This window comes from Podarcis tiliguerta (assembly GCF_965153285.1).
Source record: "Podarcis tiliguerta genome assembly, chromosome: Z".
NCBI classification, from domain to species: Eukaryota; Metazoa; Chordata; class Lepidosauria; order Squamata; family Lacertidae; genus Podarcis; species Podarcis tiliguerta.
This window is the reverse complement of record NC_139553.1, coordinates 8,634,290-8,648,952: the sequence shown is the minus strand read 5'-3', so window position 1 is coordinate 8,648,952 and position 14,663 is coordinate 8,634,290. Positions and strand designations below refer to the sequence as shown.

General features: G+C 46.2%; 2 protein-coding genes across 2 annotated transcripts in view; one reads left to right on the top strand and one right to left on the bottom strand.

Moving 5' to 3' along the window:
- The window catches only part of SLC31A2 (solute carrier family 31 member 2), a 526,804-nt gene that overhangs the window by 398,045 nt on the left and 114,096 nt on the right, over positions 1 to 14,663 (bottom strand). The gene's annotated exons all lie outside the window — the stretch shown is intronic.
- Positions 13,202 to 14,663, top strand: part of NIBAN2 (niban apoptosis regulator 2) — a 101,085-nt gene continuing 99,623 nt past the window's right edge. Inside the window, exon 1 of the mRNA XM_083422983.1 lies at positions 13,202 to 13,519. Coding sequence (XP_083279109.1) covers positions 13,465 to 13,519 — 55 coding nt within the window. The 5' untranslated portion in view covers positions 13,202 to 13,464. The remainder of the gene's footprint in view (positions 13,520 to 14,663) is intronic.

Here is a 14,663-nt window from a genome sequence, read left to right as displayed (position 1 = left end):
CAGACACAAGCCCCACGCTGCTGTTTTCGAGCAGTGCAGGGCCCCGAGCCACTGCGTCACTCCCAGGAGCGATGCGTGGCTCGGGCGCACTGCAGGCCAGGCCCTGCAGTAAGTGCCACTCCCCGCAGTGTGCCATTTTGTCACCCCGCTCAAGGATGACACCCGGGGTGGGCTGCACCCCCCACGCACCCCCCTTCCTACGCCCCTGGATGCATCACAAAACAAAGAGAGTGAACTAAATTTGCACTTGCTGATATATGTGGATAGATGCCAATTTAGGAATAATGACTATGATTTAACTAGAAATGCATTATATAGTGATCAGTTTTATTACAATCGAGGGGCATTCAAATTTTGTTAAATAAACAGGTAGATTTGGATTTTTGGAACAAGAGAATGCATTCAAATAAAGAACTGTCTTCCATAAACAAGGAAGGTCCTTTTTTTCGGGTCCTATGCCCACCCTGTTTAATACAAATTCCCGAGGAATCTGGAACACTAATGATGCAAAATGCCTCATGTTCCACAAGATACCAAAAAAGTTTGTTTGTTTTGTCAGTAACTTAATTTGTAGCCACTAGAGAGCATCACAGAGTCACTGAAGCTCCTTTCTAAGAAGGGGGGAATCATGTTTGAAGAGGAGAAGCTGCAGAGGAGGAGGAGTCATTCGGATTTGATTTGTACTACTTCCTACCAATATGCTTGTTTTTATGGGTTTTTAATAAATGGATTTCTAACTGGGGGAAAATAGCATTTTCTCTCTCCCTCGTCCCCGGTCCTCATAACAATGCTTCTAAATAGAAACTAAGTTGGAAATGTTTAATTTTTCATAGGTAGAAATGGACAGTTGTTTTCTTTTATGTTCAAAAAAAGCCTTGCTAGGAAAAGGGTTAAATTGCTAAGTATACTTTTGGTCAGCTTTCTAAGAGGAGCAATGACTCATGGCAGTCCTAAACCTCAGATAGGAGAGCCCTTTGAGATAAGAAGGAAGGCATTTATTGTCAGGGGAGGGGGGTTATGACTTTGGTCTTGAAGATACTAGCTGACATTGAGAGAGGAGAGGAAGAGAAGTAGAGAACCTTTGATCTTATAGATGTTGCTGAATTACAACTCTCATCATCCCTGGCCATTGGCCATGTTTGCTAGGCTGGTGGGAGAGTAGATTTGGTGCATTCTCTTCACTGAGGGCCTTTTATCCCTTCGAAGAGTTGGTGTGATGTGCTAGTTATTTATGTGCCATCATTGTCTCTTGGCCTAACCTACCTCATACGGTTGTTGTGACAACAAAGGGAAGGGATAAAGAAACCATATATGCCACTCTGATATCCGGGGAGGGAGGACGCAACACAAATCCAAGAGAAAGGCTTTGCAGAGGAAGTCTTGCAAGATGCTCTGGTTTGATACTGCAAACCACCAAATGGTCCCAACCTTGCCGCTCACCTCTTGCAAAGTTCACCCCAGTCCTAGTTCATTTTTGGGGCAGAGTTGCTTTCCTCTCAAAACGGATTGGAAGATTTCAGTCTAGCAGTCAGGCTACACACCTTCTCACCAAAACCTTGCCTAGACTCCCCAAGGGGTGCTTCTTAGCTGTAGCCCTCACAACACCACTTCTCCTAGCCCAGGACACAAGCAAAGAGCACAGCAACCCCTCCAGTAACAGTTACACAGATTATAACGTGTTTTTCAATCCGGAAGTGGCTGGGAAGCATGTTTCAACAGGAGGAGGACACCTCCCAGCCAAGGGCTGGCAGAATCTCTGAGAATGTTTCCCTGCTGTGTTTGCCAAGGAAAGCAGTGGTAAAACAGAGGAAATGGGATACCTTGTGCATACTGCAGGCACACTGCAGGCTGCAGAATCTGGCTCTCTCTCACCTAGGCAGCTCAGGCAGGGGAAAACACTGTATTTACAAAGTCTTGAAGATCATACCCAGGAATGGTTTTCACAGTTTCTCTCCTCCTTTGCTCCTTGGCTACAATCTCAGTCCACATCAAAGGTGGGTGGGGTAAGGGAGGCAGACTGCTTTCTCTGCATGCCCCCCCCCAATCTAGAACAGGGATTATTATTATTATTATTATTATTATTATTATTATTATTATTATTATTATTATTAATACCCCGCTCTCCCCAGCCTCAGGGCGGCTAACAAGCAATAATAAAAACAAGTTGAATGAATACAACTTAAAAACAAAATTAAAATCCATTAAAATATTGAAACGTTAAAATGTAGCCTCATTGCAGGAGGAGAAAGGAAAAGAAAAAAGAAAGAAGGGGAGGGAATCAAATCAGCTCCAAGCCAACAGCCAGGCGAAACAACTCTGTCTTACAGGCCCTGCGGAAATTAATCAGATCCTGCAGGGCCCTGGTCTCATGAGACAGAGCATTCCACCAGGCCGGAGCCAGTGCTGAAAAGGCCCTGGCTCTGGCTGAAGCTAATCTAACTTCCTTAGGGCCTGGGACCACTAGGGTGTTGCTATTTGTGGACCTTGAGGCTCTCTGTGGGGCATACCGGGAGAGGCTGTCCCGTAGGTACGAGATATGGGGATGGGGAGCCTGTAGGCCTCCCTATGTTATCACAGAATTGTGAAGTTGGAAGTGACCATGCGGGCCACCTAGTCCAACCCCCTGAACTCACAACCCTGAGATTAAGAGTCTCATGCTCTACCAACTGGACATAGGCCATCCTGGCTCAGGCTGATGGGAGCTGGGAGTCCAAGAACATCTGGAGAACCACAGCTTGGAGAGGAGGGGCAGGATACTTTTCTCCTTCCCTTCTCTCTCCCCTGTCACTTGGCAGTGGCACCTTCAGCTTGGTCAGTGAACTGGGACAGAAGAGAAGGTCTGGGAGCCTGGAAGAAAATGAGTGCAGTGCAGGAATCTTCTCTGGCATAGACTGAAATATCAGGTGGGGGGAAAGGGGAGGGCGGTCTTAAGGATCACTTCTTATTTGAGGTGAGTATTACAGTCTCCTAAGATCCAAAAAGGGCCCCTGCATATGGGTGGTTTTTTCTGCAGGTGTGTTCTACATCCCTCCGATGCAGTGATAGTGTGTCAGTAGTGGGCTGTCCCCACAGCATTCTGCTTTATTAGTTGTTCTGAGATGCTTCCACAATGATGCTTGCCACGTTATTGCCAGCTGGGTGGTGTGCTCTTCCACTCTTCCAAGAAGTGAATACAACAAAGCTGAATGTTGGAAAATTCAGGACACATTAAAGTGAGTCCTTCACCCAGAATATAGTTGAACTATGGAACTCTGTCCCACAAAAGGTAGTGATGGCCACCAATTTAGATGGCTTTAAAAAGAGGATGAGACAAATCCATGGAGGACAGGACTATCAATGGCCAATGGCCATGCTCTCCCTCCACTGTCAGAGACGTTGTGCCACTGAATATCAGCTTTTGGGAATCGCAAGTAAGGAGACTGCTGTTTCGTTCCTGCCCAGGCTTCCTATAGACATCTGGCTGACCACTGGGCGAAGAACAGGATGCTGGACTAGATGGGGCAATGGCCTAATCCAGCTGGCAAAATGCCCCAATGTAATGTGTGGTATAAAATGTGAAGGATTTCAACATGAAGCGATGGGACATGCACAGACTGGAAACAATGCAGAATTCTCAACACTGAAATGTTTGCAGGTGCAAGCTGTTGAAAGTGGGATTGCCTAGAGCTGTCCTGAAGCCAGCATTGGCATAGGGGCCAGAGTATTGGACCAGGACCTCGGAGACCAGGGTTTTAATCTGTACTCAGCCATGAAGTTCACGGGGTAACCAGGGGCCAGCCACTCCCTCTCAGCACTTCCTACCATGCATGGTTGTTGGGATTAAATGGGGAGGACGAGAACCATGCATACTGCTTTGAGCTCCTTGGAGAAAAAGGTGAGATAGAACAACAATAAACCAATAGAGATAGAACAACAAATCAATAAATCACATGCACAAATAATCACAATTGCACAATAAAAAGGACATCTGGCAGGGTCCAGAGTCTAAGCAATGCTGCTGATTATTAGCACCAGATACACCTCCTTGACTGTTCTCTGTAAGCCTTTATGGTTTGGGGAAAGAGAGAAATTCCAATCTTTAGGACGGGTGCTTGCTCAGGTTTACAGACTGGGCTGTGTGTCTACCAGAGAAGGGAGGAGAGTGTCCTGGTAGGTTTGCTCAGGATTTCTGTTCAACTCATTTTCAGTTTTAAAGCTGGCCAGGAAGTCTCAAACTATGTACCTCTGTTTGCACAGGTCTGCTCAGCCTACGCTCTGGTGCCCAATTTAAATGGGAATCTTTAAGAAACGGCTTTGGGGTGGGAGGAAAGAAAGAAGCCAGCACACGAGAGCGTTGCCCCCCTCCCTCACTTTTTCCTGTAAAGCAAACACCTCGATTCAGTTTTTCCACTTCTGCATTCATTTGGCACCTACCCACTAGGCCAACAGGAGGAGGGCTCAGACAGGAGACGCCTCAGCCATGTTCCTTTTGCAAAGTAGGTGCTGGAAGAGGTGTGTTTACGCAAAGAGAGGGAGGGAGGGAGAGCACAGGCCATGGGCCAATAACTCTCCACCTCCCGCCCCCCGCCCCCCCAAGTCATCCCTCCCCACTTCTTCGCTTAGGTTGAAGTTCCCACACCTTCCCCTGTTTCTGGATCCTGTCTCTGCAGGACACACCTGGAGATTAGGGCAGGAGGAAGCCTGCACAACTGGGTTTATGAGAACGACTTGGGCAAGGGAACTCTTGCAATCGTGGCTGCGGCAAAGGCAGCAGTGCAGGGTGGGGAGATGTGGTTCCAAGAAGCAGCTGCTGCACACAGTGGTGGTGGTAGGAGAGGCAGGGGCCCTTTTCACCCAGAGGGCCACACTCCCTTCTGAGCAACATTCCAAGGTCCACATATCCATGGAAGGCGGGGAAAGTGGCGAAAGCCAGTGTAGCAATGAATGTGAAAGTCAATCCTTCTACAACAGGCAAGTTCCTACAAACACCTCTCTGTCTTCCATTCAGGCAAGCAAGAGGCACAATGTGAGTTCAAGGGTGCTTGCCAGTCTGGCAGAAACAAGGATAGTGTGAGGCCAGGCCAGTGATGCGTGTGGCCTGGGGAGAAGGGGACTTTCTGCATGCTAAGCAGATGCTATACCCCTGAGCCTCAGTCCTTCGCCTTGTCCATGAACTTGGAGCAAAGCTTGCTCCTGACACACTCAGCAACAAGAAAATTGCAGCTGTAGGAGTTCTGCACAGCCTGGGTGCCAGGAAGTAATGGGGAGGTGCTTTTTGGGGGGGGGGGGATATAGAATTGTTCCACTGGGGAGATTTTGCCATTTGTAAGATGGCCTTTACTTCTCAAATGCAAGAACATTTCCCGCCCACCTCAGACAAATGAGGATCTGTAAATAAATGCTGACTCCAAAAGACGGGATTTGATGGCATGTTGTTCCAGCCTCCTGGCTTCTACAAATGGGGAAAGGAATTGCTGGGGCACTGTGACACAGTCCTTTTCCTTGTGAGAAACGAAGCCTTTATAGTGCTTTGGGGACACATTTTTATTTATAAACTTACAAGTTGAGTGGGAAGGGAGGGATCGGGAAAGTATCCAGTCAGACAACAACACTAGTCGTTAAAGCAACATCGTACCTACCTCCCCTGCCAGTGACCCTGTACTTAAGTCGCAAGGAAAGACATATGATAGAACTATAGAGATGTAGAGATTTAAGGGACCCTAGTCCTCCCGCCTGCAATGCAGGAAACTCAGCTAAAGCATCCATGGTAGATGGCGACCCAAACTCAGCTTAAAAACCTCCAAAGAAGGAGAGTCCACAACTTCCTGAGGGAGACGGTTCCAATGTTGAATATCACTTAACGTCAGAAAGTTCTTCCTGATGTTTAGTCAGACTTGGAGCCATTCTCCAGAGCAGGAGAAAACAAGTTTATTCTATCTCCCATGTGACAGCCCTTTAGATATTGAAAGATGGCTATCATCTCTTCTCTCAGTCTGCTGTTTTCCAGGCTAAACATACCCTTGATCATCTTGGTTGCCCTCCTCCGCATGCATTCCAGCCTGTCAATATATTTCATAAATTGAGGTGCACAGAACTGGGCATAGTACTCCAGATGTGGTCTGACCAAGGGGGAATAGGTAAAGGTAAAGGGACCCCTGACCATTAGGTCCAGTCGCAGACGACTCTGGGGTAAAACTTGCTTTACTGGCCGAGGGAGCTGGTGTACAGCTTCTGGATCATGTAGCCAGCATGACTAAGCCGCTCCTGGTGAACCAGAGCAGCGCATGGAAACGCCGTTTACCTTCCCACAGGAGCGGTACCTATTTATCTACTTGCACTTTGATGTGCTTTCGAATTGCTAGGTAGGCAGGAGCTGGGACCAAGCAACAGAAACTCACATCATCGCGGGGATTCGAACTGCTGACCTTTTGATCGGCAAGCCCTAGGCTCTGTGGTTTATTGCTTCCCTTGATCTGAACACTATACTTCTGTTGATGCATCCTAAAATAGCATTAGCTGTTTGGGCTGCTGCATCACACTGATGACTCATGCTGAGCTTGTGATCTACTAAGACTCGTAGATCCTTTTCACATGTACTACTGGCAATCCAGGTTTCCCCCGTCTTATCTCAGAACCTGACATTTATTCCTATTTAAATTCATTTTGTAATTTTTGGCCCAGTTCTCCAGTCTGTTAAAGACATATTGATCCTGATTCTGTCTTCTGCAGTATTAGCTACCCCTCCCAGTTTGGTGTCCTCTGCAGAATTGATGAGCATCCCCTCAATACCTTCACCCAAGTCATTTATAAAAATGTTGAACAACTCCAGTCCCAAGACAGAACTCTATAGCACCACATTTGTAACATTTTTCCAGGATGACAAGGAATCATTAGTGAGCACCCTTTTGGTCAGTGAACCAGCTATAAATCCACCTAAGTTTTACCAGCCAAAATTTTATCAGCTTTTCTGCAAGAATATCATGGGGGCTTTGTCAAAAGTCTTATTGAAATCAAGACATACTACATCCACAGCATTTCCCTGATCCACTAATCTTGTAACTCTAAAAGAAACGGGGGGAAATAGAGATTTGTCTGGCATTACTTGTTTTTGAGAAATCTATGCTGGATCTCAGTAATCACAGTATTTTTTCCCTAAGTGCTCACAAATTGATTAATTGTCCCCATTGCTGACTACATTCCGGCCACCAATACTCAAGCATTTGGAGTGTGTCCAAAGCTAATAGCCACCAGCTGTCAAGGCTCACTTAAGCAAACAGAGGTATCGGGCAAAACAGACACCGCTGGAAGGTGGAGGACTCTCAGTCATTGAAGGTTTCTAAACAAATGTTGGATGGCCATCTGTCAATGATTCTTTAGCTGTGATTCCCGTGTCGCAGGTGGTTGTACTAGGTGACCCTTAAGGCCCCTTCCAACTCCATATTTATATTATTTAAGATTCTATGAAAACATTGTTGGTACAGAAGTACTGTAGCAAGGAGCAGCCTTTTAACCAGGCAATTTGAGGCAGGTTCCAGGTTCCAGCAAGATCTTGCCAGAAATTGCAGCTACTTCTTTTCACTTCTCTGGCAATCTTGTAGGCACCCCACCACTGTCTGAGAAGCACAGAGAAGTAGCAATGGTGGCAGCTTCTTACAAGAGCCCTGTGAGATCTTGCTGGAAGCCAGAAACCACCACACAACCCCAGTAACTGAGGCTATGACAGCAGTGGGGCAGCATCTTCTCATTTCACCTCAGGCACTGAAATGGAATGGGCCACCCCTGCCCGTCACTCAGTGGTAGAGCAAATGCCTGACATGCAGAAGATCCAAGGTTTGATCCCCAGCGTCTTCAGGTGGGGCTGAAATCCTGCCTGAAACTCTGGAGAGCTGCTGCCAGTCAATGCAAGCAATACTGAGCTAGCTAGAACAATGGGTCTGACTCCGTATACGGCAGCTTCCTCTGTTCCTAATCACCCTGGAAACCCTGCTGAAGGAAGGAGGAGGAAAGGGTCATATCCTGCTGCTGTCAACAAGGTTTGCATTATCCCAGTTTCTGTGACCTGTATACATTATACAAATCAAGTCGATGTGTATATATTATGTTATCATGCAGGTTTTGGTGTCCTCGGGTGTCTTCCCGTGTAAAAGTTGGGGTGTCTAGGCGACGTTTCGACGAGGTCTCACTCGTCATCTTCAGGCTGGTGCTTTCGGCTTCTTGTTACTGGAACAGAGCAGGATCTCAGTGTTTGAGTTCCTATAAATACTGTTGAGGAGGTGTGGTGTATAGCCTCCAATGTTCTGGGCAGAGAGGAGGTTCCCAGGCTAGTGTGCCTTTTCTTCTTTTGTTCCTTAATTACTTGAGGGATATCTTGAGTGATTTCTTGAGTGATTTCCTGAATCCCACTTAGGTGGGTCATTAGGTGTGGATTAGTTGCTAAAGCCTTCGTGTCTTGAACTCTTGAACTTTGTGAAGAGTTTTTCTGAGAAGATGGCTGTACTGCACTTGGTTGTGCTCTGGCTTGGCTTCGTGTATAGGGGCGAGCTGTGGTTTTGTGGCCTGTGCCAGCCAGATCTGTGTAGGGATTGCAGGGGGGTGCAGCATCCGGAGGTGCCACCCTGGTTTGGCTACTGGATGGTGTCTGTAATTTATCTGTGGAGAGGGTCTGGGTTTGGGTCTGGTGTGGTTGATTGGTGATGGCGTTCTGTGTGCCTCTGGATCTGGTGTCAGATTTTGTGGGGAGGGCTAATTTCCAGATGTCTGGCAAGCGGGATGTGTCGTCACGCTTGTTCATGTTGTGAGGGTGTTTCTCTATCTCGATGGCTTCCATGATTATTCTCTTGTGGTGATGTTCCATGTTAAAGAGCAATTTGGAATCTGCAAAATTAATTTCGTGTCCTGTTTCTTTCATGTGTTGGAAAAGAGAGGAAGTTTTTTCTTCTTTTTTGACGGCATTCTTGTGTTCTGCGATCCGTGCATTTATTCGTCTGTTTGTTTGTCCAATGTACGTGGCTGGGCAGACTTTGCAGGGTATTTCATAGACCCCTTGGTTTTCCAACTGAATTTTATCCTTGGGGTTTCTGAGGATATTGGCTATTTTTTGGTTGGTGCAAAAGGCTGTTTTGATATTGTGTTTATGGAGGATTTTGCTAATTTTATCTGTAGTGCCCTTGATATAAGGAAGGAGGGCTATGCCATTGTTTTCTTCTGTGTCTTGGTTTTTGGGGGGTGTTTCTTTTTGGATTAGCTTCGTAACCCTGTTTTGCTGGTATCCATTGGCAATTAACACATTTGAGAGATTCTGTAACTCAGTTGTCAAGTGGTCTTCGTCAGCCAGGCGTTTGGTTCTGGAGATGAGAGTCTTGGCTACGGAGTTTATTTGTGCAGGGTGGTGGTGTGATTGTGCATGTAAGTAGCGGTTGGTGTGTGTTTTTTTCCGGTAGATAGTGTGTCCTAGGGAGCCATCAGGTTTTTTGTAGATTAGGACGTCAAGGAAGGGAAGTTGGTTGTTGGCTTCTATTTCCATAGTGAATTGTATTTTGGGGTGTAGGCTGTTGAGATGTGTGAGGAAGCTATCCAGTTTTTCCTTCCCGTGTGGCCAAATTACAAAGGTGTCGTCAACATATCTGAGCCAAAGTTTGGGTTTGTGTTCTGACTTGTCTAAAGCATTGGTTTCAAAGTGTTCCATGTACAGGTTAGCGATGACCGGTGAGAGGGGTGATCCCATAGGTGCTCCTTCTATCTGTTTGTATCTTTGTCCATTGTGGATGAAGTACGTGTTGGTTAGGCAGTGGTTGGTCAGGTCCAAGATGTATTCGGGGGGATTGTATTTGTTTTGAATGGCTGTCAAGGCTTCATTAATGGGCACTTGTGTGAAGAGAGATACAACATCGAAGCTCAAATATGTTATCATATTTACATAATTCCACCTTTGCTGGTCAAGGGGAAGGTTCAAGAGACTGAGATCCTTGCTTTTGCATCCATTTCACCAAAGTTCATTTAGCTCTAACCTGTCTTCCTGAGTTTCTTGAATTCCCCATTGAAGCCTTAATAGACCCAGAAATTGTGGGCAACTGTTCTCCATTAGAACAGCATGTTTGACTAGATGGGCTATTGGCCATCCTCCAGAGCTCTTCTTCTTCTGGTTGTTTGTGAAAACGCTTTGACTGATGAGACTCACGTCTGATGAAATGTACATAGGATCAATTTGCAGAAGCACAATCTTTTAATCAAGATGATTACATTTGCCATGGCTGTGAACACCCAGTAGGCCAGAGGTTATCCATCATTTCTCAATGCCATTCCCTCCCTCCTAGAATCCCAACATAGGGATATTTACAGAGGGCTTCCTGGGTGAAATTACTTACAGTGCGGGGGAAGCAACGAGCCTGGTGGTACTTGAAATACCATCAAATTACAAAGGGTAACCATTCTGTGCCCTACTTAGTGTTGTGTTGTCGAGATGATGGACAAGACACTTCGATTCCTTCCTAGGAGCACAGTCTACACACCACCAAGAAACGTATTGTCATTTGGGATGGGGGAGAAGTCTGATCAGTGGAAGACCTACATTTTGGGGGCCCTGAAGCTTGAACTGTTATGGGGGCCCCTTCACAATCCTCAGCAAGGGCTGGGGAGCCACTGTTATCTTCTTCAACAGGTTTGTTTGCAACAACCTTTTACATCTGTGATACTGACTTTCAAACTTTGGGATTGTTGAAATATACAGTGGTACCTCAGGTTACATACGCTTCAGGTTACATACGCTTCAGGTTACAGACTCTGCTAACCCAGAAATAATGCTTCAGGTTAAGAACTTTGCTTCAGGATGAGAACAGAAATGGTGCTCCGGTGGCGCAGCAGCCGGAGGCCCCATTAGCTAAAGTGGTGGTTCAGGTTAAGAACAGTTTCAGGTTAAGAACGGACCTCCGGAACGAATTAAGTACTTAACCCGAGGTACCACTGTATACAACCACAAAATCAAAGAATATTAGTCGTGCAACTCAAATTGGGTCTACTAGACTTAAAACGTTTAAGCAATGTGGTTCTGGGGCTCCTCCGGGATTAGGGGCCCGAGGCTTAAACTTCATTAGTTTCATAGTGGATCCACTTCTGCATCAGATTCGATGTACAATGAAAGGCGACCTTCCACAGTTCATGCTTTCCAATACAATATGCAGATCAAATGATGAATATGCTTCAGCAGTTGAACTTTTCTGAATTTTTGTAATGCTGTTCTCCAGTCAAGCAATGTGTACAACCCGCTCTCCCCCCCCCCCATCCCAAATTTGTGTGAAGCCTATATAGAAGTGCATGTGCTGTATTGGTGAAAAGGACATGCAAAAATGTATCCTATAAGAGGAAATTGCTTTGCAAAAAAAACATTAGGCAGAATTGCATACAAAAATGTGTGTATTAGAAAAAAAATCATCTTAAAATATTGATGAATTTGCAGGACTTAAAAAAAAAACTTTTAAAAATCACAAACTAATGTGGAAATCTAGAGAACTAAACTGAAGCCTGCAATTATGAGAAGGAAGGAAGGAAACTGAAACTGTCACATTGCAGATCACATGCCACGTGTTGATATAGCTCCTTCTAATTTTTTTATTGACATGTCCAGATTGCTGTAAACCCAACAGAGAGGCTGTGGCATCTTAAAGACTGACAGACTTATTGTGGTATAAGCCAGCACATTGCCAAACAAGACTAATCTTAATTCTGTGGCAGCCTGTATGCTTACTGGGAAGCAAGGCCCTCTTTTGCTCACTTCCTCCTAGAGAAATGAGAATGGGATTTTACCTAAAAAGGCCTATCCTCAAGTGACTGTTTAGATGTTATGTCCCATGGAATCCAATGGGACTCACTTCCAAGGAAATGTATGCAGGATCGCAACCCACCCCACCCCAATCTTTTGCCGGGTTACATAGCCGGATGTTTGCTGTAGAAAAACCACGTGTGGTATCCAGCTAAGTTCTACTGAAATCAACAGACCCACCAATTTCATTGGGTCTACTCTGAGTAGGGCTAACATTGGCTACAGCCTTGAGGCTGCAATTCCAGGCATGCTTTCCAGAGTTAGTCACATTCAGCTAAGTGGGATGTGCTTCTGTTAAGCAACAATCCTATGCGTGCTTACTTGGGAGGGAGTCCCATCAATCTCAGGGGGACATACTTGCAAGTAGACATGCCTAGGATCAGGTAGGCAAGCGTAAAGGTAAAGGGACCCCTGACCATTAGGTCCAGTCGTGGCCGACTCTGGGGTTGCGGTGCTCATCTCGCTTTATTGGCCGAGGGAGCCGGTGTACAGCTTCCGGGTCATGTGGCCAGCATGACTAAGCCACTTTGGTGAACCAGAGCAGCGCAGGGAAACGCAGAGTGGTACCTATTTATCTACTTGCACTGGCGTGCTTTTGAACTGCTAGGTTGGCAGGAGCAGGAACCGAGCAACGGGAGCTCACCCCGTTGCGGGGATTCAATCCGCCAACCTTCTGATCATCTTAATCAACCTCTAATAGTGTCATGCAGTGAGCTGAACTAATTATATAACTAAAAATTAAATACAGTATTAATAATACTAAATAGTGGCAGAGTGCAGGTAGTTTTAAAATCAAATTTAATTGCTGATACAGTAAGCCTGCAGCCAACACACGTTTAACTTGTGCACATTCAGCTTTATGTACTTGGCAAAAAAAAGTTGTTAAAAAATTAAAACGGGGGGGCAGAATGGGGGCTGACGTCTGGGGGGGGGGAGTCTTTCGCAATCCCACTCGCCATTGCGCCCGATGTGCTTTGACTGTACTGTATGAAATTTTGGCTTTGGGCACGATCGCCAGAATGTAACCCCATGTAAGTTGTAGTTCTTACTGTATTGATAGTGGCACAGCGGAAATCGGTTCAAAATAAAATTTAAATAAGAATACTATTTAGTTTCATAAATTTGCATAGTGCCGTTCGTCCGATGGCCACATTGTGGTTTTACGAATAGTGGCACAATTAAATAGTGGCTGTGGCACAGCGCAGCAAGTTTTTAAATAAAAGTTAAATAATAATAATAGGAGTGGCACACCGGAAACAGCTTTTAAATTTTATTCATTTTTAGCAAACAAAAAAAGAGAAATCAAGACAACCACACCTCTTACACGCACGCACGTACAATTCTTTCTTCTCTCGCCGCCTGCCTGTCTGCAAGGGAGCGCAAGAAATAATAAGCAAGAGACGGAGAAGAAAGGGGGCGGCGTTGAAGGGAAAAGGCGTGTCCCCGGGAAGGGAGAGCCTGGGAGTTGTAGGCGAGTTGGGCGCGAGGCAAGGCCAGCTGGGACCGCGTCCGCCTATTCCTCGCTTGCTCATGGAGTGGGTTTCCTGGCGGGGCACGTCTTCGTTTTCCTCTCCTCGTCGCCTTTAGCCGGGGCTTGGCTTTTCTCCAGCCGCTGCTTCTTCCTTATCCTCTTCGTCCTCTCCTTGCGTCTCGATCTCTCCTTCTCCGCCATGGGGGACGTGATCTCGGCACACCTGGACGACAGCAGGCGGCAGTTCATCGCAGGTGAGGCGTCTTGGTTCTCGGCGCGGGCCGGCCGAGCATGTTGTCGGCTGCAAAACAACAACCCCAGGAAGTCTGAATTGATTATTATTGTTACTTTCTTGTCGCATCCAATGCTAGCCCTCCTCCGAGTAGACATATTGGCACGACTAAGGGAACCGTGCCTCTCGTTTTTCACTGGATTCATTCAGATTAAGGCTAGCGTTGGATACATCCGCCGTGTAGCTTGGCGATGGGGAGGGGGAATAAAACCCCCAAAACGAAGGATCTACTCTAGCCGAGTTCTCCTCAGAGCCAACTCCTAGGGGCTGAGGGGTCTTTGACTTCCCCAGTAAAATATATGAGTCCCCCCTAAAGTTGATGGGCATTGCTATTCAAATTGTGTGCGTGTGCACCGCATCATGTGATCGATTATGCGGGGTTGAGCTTATCTGCCCCCCCCCATTTTATTCAAGTTGGCAGGCACCCCTGCTCAGAGTAGACCCCGTTGAAGTGAATGTGCCTGAATTAGTCGTGTCTTTATTTCAGCGGGTCTGTTCTGACCGCGACTAACCTTGGACGCAATACAGTTTGAGGGTTGTCACTGATGCTCCCCTTACTCGGAGTAGACCATCTTGAAATTGGTGGGCATGGCTAACTTGGGTTCATTGGGTCTATTCCGAGGAGAACTTGGTTGGATACAACTTCGAGTCGTGCCCCCCCCATGCATTTTTAGGCGTGGTGGGGGCTGATTTTGTTTTTTTGTCCTGGGGAGACTGCCTCCCCATGGAAATAATAGCAAGCTAGGTTAACTGAGTATTTTACATCATTCTGGCCTCTGCAAAGTATGATATAATGTGAATTCCACTTGAGATTTTTTTAGGGGGATGTGTTAACCGTCTAGCTGAAAAAAAAAAGTTTTTGGCGGGGGAGGGGTTGTGGGGAACCAGTTGATCTTGGTATTATTTTAAATGTCTTTTCGCAGGGGGAGGGGCTACCTACCTATGCAAATGATTGTACTAGTATACTGAATATTGCACACTATTCTGGTTCGATAGAAGGTGGCATAACGAGATATGTTTTTTGGAGTGTGTGTGTTTGTGTTAGAAATCTGAGGAACCTAAGAAGTTGGGAAACTCCTGGCTGATTTTTTTCCAGGCTTCGTACT